This window comes from Capsella rubella, unplaced genomic scaffold (assembly GCF_000375325.1).
Source record: "Capsella rubella cultivar Monte Gargano unplaced genomic scaffold, Caprub1_0 scaffold_20, whole genome shotgun sequence".
Lineage (NCBI taxonomy): Eukaryota > Viridiplantae > Streptophyta > Magnoliopsida > Brassicales > Brassicaceae > Capsella > Capsella rubella.
Genome location: NW_006238904.1, coordinates 34209 through 43228, shown reverse-complemented (window position 1 = coordinate 43228; position 9020 = coordinate 34209). Strand labels below are relative to the sequence as shown.

The window sequence follows — 9020 nt, the reverse complement described above, 5'->3', positions numbered from 1 at the left end:
TAAACCAACTTATAACTATCCTCTGCGGTACCACGAAGGTCAGCTGCAGCTAGCCCATCTCTCCCATCACTATTTTCCACCGTGTCCATCTCATGACTTTCAAACGGCTCGCTTCATCAAGGAACATGGTCCCATTTGTCGCTCTACTACTTGAAATATGCTCCTCATTGAGTGAACAACCTACACTTCCTCGACTCTTCTCATACCCCTGATTTACGACTTCGACATGCAAAACTTCAAAATGATCTTCATTCATATCCATATAACACATAACATCATCATCATCATCAAATATGTATATTGGTCTCTTAGGCTCTACTGATTTTGGAACGTAACTCAATTTCAGCTCAGTCGTTGTTTCATCAACATTCGCCTTCCGGCATATCTTGTTCACCACTGCAGAATAAGTGACCTCCTCTGTCTCCATTCTAAGAGATTGATGAACTTTATCTCTTGAATTCCATCTTGTTTCATTTTCTCTTGTTGCATAATATCCCCCATAATCATATATTATGATTTTTCGATGGTTTTTATTCATTTTGGCCTGAAATAGAATAGGATAACTAACATTATAATCTCTGTCGTGTTCATAGTTATACCAAGTTGTGCCCGAATAGTTATACCAAGTTCTACCAGTTGTACTACAACGCACTACTAAATTCAGAATACATTCCTACGATTCAATTCAATTGAACTGTTACAATGCACACATTCTGAGAAATAGTCCACCCAATTCGACTCATATCCCTAATTGACAATGAGGATAAGAAAAATCGGATCAAATCCAAATATACAATGTTAATAGTTCAATAGAGAACAAATACAATCCACAACATTATGATTTTTCATGCCAACGAGTTTTGAATTTAACAATGGATACGAATTAGTGTATTACCTCAGTTGTTGGGTTGCTTCTCGTGTTGATGAGAGAGACGATGGAGTTAAACGGAAGAGGAGCTCGCCCTCGATCGTGGTTGAAGATGAAGATCGTGGCTGGAGATGAAGAAGAAAGAAGATGGTGGTGTAGTGGGATCCGCGTCCATTTTCTTTTTCTTTTTTTATTTAATTAAATCAATCAATAAGAAAGGGCAAAATTTATCTTTTATTTAGTCAATATAAATCAAGGAGTACTTATAACATATAAGGATAGGCAAGTATATAAATTATGGTCAAATGGCACAAGAGATTCAAGTTCATTTTTTGTCGGCCAACATCTATTTTACCGATTTATCCTTTTACCTTCATCAATTTTTTTATTTTTTTGGGGTTATTTCGGGCTCTCTGGTCAAACGGAGGCTCGTGAGTTGTGTCTACAATCTGTTTTGTGCACAAAGACGGTGCACAGTGCTGGTTTTCTAAAATGTCACGCTGTTTTTATATGATTAAAAACGACATGTAGTTTCATTACAAATCATGCTGTTTAAATGACAAAAAGACGGCATGTAGTTGCAATCCAGATCACCATCATCATCATCATCATCTCTAATCCTTTTTGTATCTTCCCTTATCTAACCCAACGATAAAACGCAGGAGCCATAGAAGAAGAGATAAAACTCTGTGTGTGTGTGAGTGAGTGAGACTCGACAATGGCGTCTTTGGCTCAGCAATTCACGGGATTAAGATGCTCTCCACTTTCTTCTTCCTCTTCTAGGTTATCAAGGAGAGCGGCGAAGAATTTTCCCCAGAACAAATCCGCCTCCGTTTCTCCGACTATCGTCGCCGCCGTTGCGATGTCAAGCGGCCAAACAAAGGAGCGTCTCGAGCTCAAGAAGATGTTCGAAGATGCTTATGAACGGTGCAGAAATGCTCCTATGGAAGGTGTTGCTTTCACTGTCGACGATTTCGCTGCTGCTATTGAACAATACGACTTCAATTCCGAAATTGGAACTAGGGTTTGTCTTATCTCTTTTTCTTACTTGAGATTTTTTGTTGGTTCTGTAGAATTTGGGTTCGTTGGTGGTTAATGATGTTGTTTATAGGTGAAAGGAACAGTGTTCAAGACTGATGCAAATGGTGCATTAGTAGATATTTCTGCGAAGTCATCGGCTTATTTGACAGTAGAACAAGCTTGTATTCATAGAATTAAGCATGTGGAAGAAGCTGGGATTGTCCCTGGTATGGTGGAAGAGTTTGTCATCATTGGTGAAAATGAGAGTGATGACAGTTTGTTACTGAGCTTAAGGAATATTCAATATGAACTTGCTTGGGAACGATGTAGGCAGCTTCAGGCTGAGGATGTTATTGTCAAGGCTAAGGTATTGTTTGGTTGTAAACCTACTTTGCTACTCTTGTTGTTGTTGTTTCTGGTTTTTAATCTTAGCAATTGGGTTATATGTATAGGTTATTGGTGCTAACAAAGGTGGATTGGTGGCTCTTGTTGAAGGTCTTCGTGGATTTGTGCCATTTTCGCAGATTTCATCGGTTAGTTGTTAAGATTTTGTGGGTTATTCAATATGGTGGTGTTTTCAGCAAGGATCTTAGTTGCTTTTAAGATAAAACACAACCGGATTATAGTGTTTATGGTCAAACACACAATTTTGATATATATGATGTGTCTTTTGTCAGAAAGCAGCAGCAGAAGAGCTTCTTGAAAAAGAAATACCTCTCAAGTTTGTGGAGGTTGATGAGGAACAAACAAAGCTTGTCCTCAGCAACCGTAAAGCTGTAGCAGACAGCCAAGCTCAGCTTGGTATTGGATCTGTGGTTCTTGGAGTTGTTCAGAGCTTGAAACCCTATGGTGCCTTTATTGACATTGGTGGAATTAATGGGCTTCTTCATGTCAGTCAGATCAGTCATGACCGTGTCTCAGATATCGCAACTGTTCTTCAGCCTGGTGACACTTTGAAGGTCTTCTATGAATATTCTTATAGTTTTTATTTCAGATATTGAAACAGCAGTTCCTAACTTATAATCTACAGGTTATGATATTGAGCCACGACCGTGACAGAGGAAGAGTAAGTCTCTCCACAAAGAAGCTGGAGCCAACACCTGGTGATATGATTCGCAACCCAAAACTTGTGTTTGAGAAGGTAACTCTAATTTTCATTGAAATACTTACTTTCTTGATATTCTCCTTTGTCTTAATCATTTGCTATTTTTCTGCTGTCTCAAGGCTGAGGAGATGGCTCAGACATTCAGACAGAGAATCGCGCAAGCAGAAGCTATGGCTCGTGCAGACATGCTTCGTTTCCAACCCGAGGTATGATTACCCACTTGTCTGATCTTTTTTATCCATTCTTATTGCCATCAAGCTCCAAAAGTTTAGTAACTATCTAAGATTCGTTTTCATATTACCTTATCACCAAATATTAGTTATCGGATTTCGAGAATTATGCTGTTCTTTTCGGCACGTTGGTTTATTAGAGCGGAGATAACCGTAGAAGCTTTTAGTTGGTGTTTTTTGTTAAGGATAACAGATTCATGTTTTTGTGTGTATGAGCAGAGCGGACTGACACTGAGTTCTGACGGGATACTAGGACCACTTGGATCTGAGTTACCAGATGATGGCGTAGATCTAACTGTCGACGACATTCCTTCTGCAGTTGATCTTTAGATTCGAAAGCTTTAGTGTACTTTTTGATACAGAAAAACACCTTTGAGCTCAATGTAATATGCAGTTCACTCCTACAAGACATTGTCTCATGTGTATGTTTTCTTATGTAATTGATATTTCCTATTATAACAACGTCGTCAAGAAATCAATGAATTAAAGGCTTGGCCTAAGACCAAACAGAGGACACGGCCTGTGTCTGAAAGTATCAGTCTTAAAAAACAACTAAACTCGATGGCACTTGTACGCCACGAAGCAGCTGACTCAACACCGTAAAACATTTCAAGTTGGTAAGTAAATGCAGGATAGGAAAAAACATTCCAAGAATAGTTTGAGTTGATTTTGATTGTTTCTCCAAACATGGGGTTTCAAAAGTTGGACTTAAGATGCATTGCAAGCTCATTGTCCGTGGACTACAAAGTGGATGATCTTAATTTTGGCGAACTCATTCGAGAGACATAAAAACATAAATCCCAATCAATCAACAAAACGGGGACTCAGTTTAGAATCTGCAAAGAATGTGACCAAATCACTTGAGAAAATGGTACAAAGTCTACTAAGATCACTTCACTTCTCTAAAATACCATAACAAGATTACTTACAGCAGATTTTATGAATGAGTCGGTTACATTTCAGACATCATCGTGTCTTCTCTTGGACTGAAGAGCTAAACGAGCGTCTCTCTCTTTCTCAAACTGTCTGTAGTCAGCTCTCTCCAGGAAACTGACTTTGTCGAGATACTTGTCTGAGCTTTTCTTGTACTTATCTAGCTCGTCTTCAACACCTTTGTTATCCTCCTTATACTCTCCCCAGTCTTTCTTCGTCTTGTCCAATACACTCAGTTTTTGTTTCTTTTTTATCTGCTCAAGAACCGCATCAACCGCTGACGGCGTCGCCGAGGATGAAGAGCCTTTGTTCCCCCGGTCCAGTGCTTCTTTTGAATCCATTTCCACTAACCGCTTTACTTCGATTTCTTGACCCGCAAAGTCTTTAACCTCGGTTATCTGGAAATGATCAAGAAAAACAAATACATTAACCGAATGAATGCTCCCTAAGTGCAATTCACAGATCACATAAGTTCAATTAGTTAGATTCCAGTCCAACACAATCCATCTTCCTAGTTCCAAACATCTGACATGATCTTAGATTCTAATTCAGATCCAAAACACAAACTCAAACAAAAAGCAAGTTTTCTCTATGGATTGCAAAGGTTCAATCAAACCACATATTGACTTGAGACAAAGATTCCATAATCCACCTTCTTGCTCAAAACAGCTGATAGGATCTTAGATCAAACAGTACTGAGCCAAAACACAGAAATTTTATTAAAAATACAAACTTTATATACCAATGGCAAAGATTCAATCAAACTACATTCTACCTCGAGGCAGAGAAATTTTAATCCTAAACAATCTATATTCCTAGTTCCAAACAGCTGAAATGATCTTAGATTCTATCAAATCAAACCCAAAACACAAACTCAAACAAAAAGCAAGTTTTCTCTATGGATTGCAAAGGTTCAATCAAACCACATATTGACTTGAGACAAAGATTACTCAGTCCACCTTCTTGCTCAAAACAGCTGATAGGATCTTAGATTCAAACAGTACCGAGCCAAAACACAGAATTTTTATTAAAAATACAAACTTTATAAACCAATGACAAAGATTCAATCAAACTACATTCTAACTCCAGGCAGAGAAATTTTAATCCTAAAAATCTATCCTCCTAGTTCCAAACAACTGATATGATCTTAGATTCTATCAAATCAAACCTAAAACACAAACTCAAACAAAAAGCAAGTCTTATCTATGGATTGCAAAGGTTCAATCAAACCACATATTGGACTTTAGACAAAGACTCATCTCCTCAATCCGTCTTCTAGCTCAAAATAGCTGATATGATCTTAAATTCAAACAGTACTGACCCAAAACACAGACTTCATATACGATAGCAAAGAATCAATCAAACTAGAGATTTTAGTCCTACACAATCTATATTCCTAGTTCCAAATAGCTGATAAGAACTTAGATTTCAACAATACCTAGCCAATAAACAAAAAGAGCAAGCTTTATTTAGTGGCTCAATCCAATTACAGTTTAAATTGACACAGAGATTTAAACCTTACACACCCACTCCATCTTCATGGTTCCAAAGATTCTATCAAGCTAGACCCAAAACACAAATGCAAACAACTAACCTCAATCTTGCCACGGCTCGAAGCAGCAGCAGCGGTTGCGGTTGCGTTTCTAACCGCAGCTAAAGCGGCTGCAGCAATACTCTTAGCCTCCTCACTACAACTATGATTCAAAACGTTATCTTCGTTTTGTACATTCGAAACGCATTGATCTTTCTTCTTCGGATCCACACCAAGATAACTTTTCCAAATCTGCAAATCTCAAATCCCAAATAATTAACATAACAAAACAAATCAAAACGTAGAGAGAGAGATCGAATAAAAAAATCTCACGTTATTAGCTGGTTTTTTAGCGGGCAAAGCGGTTGAGACAAAATTGAGCCGCTTATTTGGAACTCCTTCGTTCATTCTCTGCCAAATCTCCGAAACTTTCTTAGATACGCTGCTTGAACCGGTTTGCTTAGGAGATTCCTCATGAGACCCCATTCGATAATTTAGGGTTATGAAAATACAGGATCTAGAGGATGAGAAGAAGAGTCCGTGACAACAGTAACGAGGAAGAAACGAAGAAGAAGAAGAAGTTAACAAGGTTTTGTGTTTAAAAGTGGATTGGGCCCTGGTTTGATTTAGGCCTGATAGAAGAATATCTTGATGAGGTTGGTTTAAGCCCAATCGGGTAAGTAGTTTTTGCTCATAAAACTAACTAGGTTCGGACCCGCGCTGTAGCGCGGAGGAAATAATTACATATATATAATTTTTAACGGATTATAATATGTTACATTTTAATTTTGTTAGAGTGCAGTCGATTACGGTAAATCATATATTTGTATAATAAGTTTAAATAAAATAATAAAGAAAAAGCGAGTAAATAATCATATACTGAGTTTTGTCGATAAATTATTCATTTTGACTATTTTTGTAGTAAAAGTAGGAATACACGTAAAAATTACATATTTACAATATATTTTTTGAAAGTCCGACCCGTAACAGAATTCATTTCGTAAAAAACATTATTCGTAACTCGCTTTATCATTATAATTGTGATTTTAACAAACTACCCGTGAATTATCTAAAATTTACATAGTTTGATATATAATATATTTTATCAATAAAAACTATGCCTCCAAAATTACATTTACGTCTTCAAAAAATATTTCAATATTTTAAATTCTAAAAGTTTTATATATTTGAACCTATTATTTATAATATTTTGAAACTATTTGAAATTTTAAATATGCTAATGTAACAATGGTTTTAATATTGGTCATACTTATAATGATTTTAAACCATTGTCCAAAATATTTAACCGAGTGTAGTTGAGTATTATATGTCCGTTTTGAAAAATTCAAATTGCAATATATGCAAAAAAAAAGTTAAATTTTTATTTAATATTTATATTATATAATATAATATCATAAATTAAAAATAACATCAAATAAAAGTGAAAGAAGACTAATATTTTTTTAATAGATTATATTAAATTAGTTAGAGAAATATTAGTAAATCCTATAATTAGTTATGGAAATAATATAATCCTAAAATTAGATTTGGAAAATATCCGGTGTATGTATCCAAACCCATTAATCTATCCAACTTTAAAAGATCCAATTACAAGTTTCGGGTAATTTTTTGAAATTGACCCGACCCGGAAGCACTTTTTGTACTTCTCTTTTACTAATATAGGGATTTATACTGGTTCAGCTAAAGCTGTGAATGGAGACACTGATAAATTAATGCTTTGCCGGGAGAACTGCATATGTGTTTCCATTCATAATTTTTATCTATATTAACAAGATTTATTGTTTTCAAAAATTAGTTTACTATCATGTTTGCAATATATTATGTACATGCGGTGTTATGTTTAAAAACGTAATTATTAGAATTGTTATTAAAATTCTTAATCCAAACTTGTACATGTTCAATATTTGTTTGTTTTTAATTCGGTATAGACAAAAAACGATAGGATTTTTTTTTATATAAGTAACGATAACTACATTAAAATATAATAAAATAAAGTGGTTTGTTTATTTCAAGACATGAACTCCATCTCGTCTTGTCTCTTCCTAGATATCTCATGTTTTTCCATCTCCGAAACATGGTTTTAAACTTTTAATTATAATTTATCCATTTAAGATCGTATATTTTATTCCAAAAAATTGGAAATAAGTAAAAAATTGAGACTTATTTGAACATATTTTTATTTGGTATGATATTCATAACATAAACATATATTGGTTTGCTTTTATCAAATTTGTGAATATTTGAAGTAATTATCGCTTCACAATAAATTTTGGATCATCATTTGATCAAAGCGGACCCGGATTGAATGTGAACCAGTTTAGTAATCAGCTAAAGAAAAAAACTTTAAAACTTCTCGGCCTAGATGGCCCAAATATATTTGTCGGACGGGTCAAAGTCGTCCACTATGCATGCTTTACAACAGATTAAAATAATTTTAATCCCCAAAAGATCCATTCAACATAATTTACATTAATGGTATGTCCGCATATGTCTTGCTTGAATTCGTTTACCCTAAATTTTTGTCACCAATTTGATTAGGAAAAGTTTAGATAATGGTTTTTATTTTTCGAATTACTGTTCTCTCCTCGTACATGTTATTTTTTGTAGTCTATATTAATAAATAGTAGTTCCACATCTACCCTACTTGAATTTAGGTTACACAAAATTCTCGTTACTCCGTATTTTATTAAGAATAGTTTAGGTAATGGTTTTAATTTTATAAATTACTCGTTTTCTTTCCATACTTGTTATTTCATGTGTCAATATTTGCAATAACAAAGAAAGTTGAAATTAAATTAAGCTATTTAAATCTCAACTTCATGTATCATACCAGTTATATAATATTTCGAACTTAACTATCCAAATATCCACTTTTTTGTTTCCTCAGTTTTAATGTCTCCATCTAGTCTAGTAGTTATAGTATGGACTGTGTACTAATTATATGTAATATTGAATTTATATTTTCCGTTTAGTAGAACATACAAAAAGAGTAGAACAAAACAAAATAAAGAATCTGACTTTATCATGGTTTTTTTTTCAACCACACATTTATTAAAATATTAGCATGGTTTATTTATGTTATTTGTTTTTAATATTTTTTTTTGGTCTAAAGCTGCTAAAAATCTGGTTTAAATTATGAGAAATTGATACCAATAACCTTTTTATGATACCCTCTTTTAAAAATACCCTCTTTTTTTACCATTTTCATTTTTGCCCTCTCTTAATTTTTAATGGCTATTTTACCCTTATTTGAAAGAATATTCTTTCACAAAGGAAGGAATATTCCTTCCAAAAATTCCCCCCCCCCAAAAA

The 9020-nt window shown here is 34.5% G+C and overlaps 2 protein-coding genes across 3 annotated transcripts; one reads left to right on the top strand and one right to left on the bottom strand.

The window, feature by feature from the left end:
* The first annotated feature begins 1508 nt into the window (after positions 1–1508).
* LOC17874476 (30S ribosomal protein S1, chloroplastic) lies at positions 1509–3711 on the top strand. The gene is made up of 7 exons (XM_006279286.2): positions 1509–1892; positions 1980–2255; positions 2341–2421; positions 2566–2847; positions 2919–3029; positions 3113–3199; positions 3443–3711. The coding sequence occupies exons 1-7, from the start codon at positions 1587–1589 to the stop codon at positions 3551–3553; spliced, it is 1254 nt and encodes a 417-aa protein (XP_006279348.1). The 5' UTR covers positions 1509–1586; the 3' UTR covers positions 3554–3711.
* Positions 3712–3916: 205 nt separating this feature from the next.
* On the bottom strand, positions 3917–6254 carry LOC17874475 (craniofacial development protein 1). Of its 2 annotated transcripts, XM_023777797.1 has the most exons (4): positions 6021–6254; positions 5751–5939; positions 4153–4554; positions 3917–4059 (listed from the first exon to the last, which is right to left on the bottom strand). In XM_023777797.1, exons 1-3 carry the CDS (start codon positions 6171–6173, stop codon positions 4183–4185), a joined length of 714 nt encoding a protein of 237 aa, XP_023633565.1. In that variant the 5' UTR covers positions 6174–6254; the 3' UTR covers positions 3917–4059; positions 4153–4182. The 2 variants fall into 2 exon arrangements, with proteins under 2 accessions (XP_023633565.1, XP_006279350.1); XM_006279288.2 differs by having other exon boundaries at positions 4004–4554.
* Positions 6255–9020: the final 2766 nt, after the last annotated feature.

Coding starts and splice junctions, on each gene's coding strand:
- LOC17874475 (XM_023777797.1), bottom strand. CDS start 6,173: ATGGGGTCTCATGAGGAATCTCCTAAGCAAACCGGTTCAAGCAGCGTA. Junction 5,940..6,020: donor CTAAAAAACCAGCTAATAAC/GTGAGATTTTTT, acceptor TGAGATTTGCAG/ATTTGGAAAAGTTATCTTGG. Junction 4,555..5,750: donor CGAGCCGTGGCAAGATTGAG/GTTAGTTGTTTG, acceptor GATCATTTCCAG/ATAACCGAGGTTAAAGACTT.
- LOC17874476 (XM_006279286.2), top strand. CDS start 1,587: ATGGCGTCTTTGGCTCAGCAATTCACGGGATTAAGATGCTCTCCACTT. Junction 2,422..2,565: donor CATTTTCGCAGATTTCATCG/GTTAGTTGTTAA, acceptor GTCTTTTGTCAG/AAAGCAGCAGCAGAAGAGCT. Junction 2,848..2,918: donor AGCCTGGTGACACTTTGAAG/GTCTTCTATGAA, acceptor TATAATCTACAG/GTTATGATATTGAGCCACGA.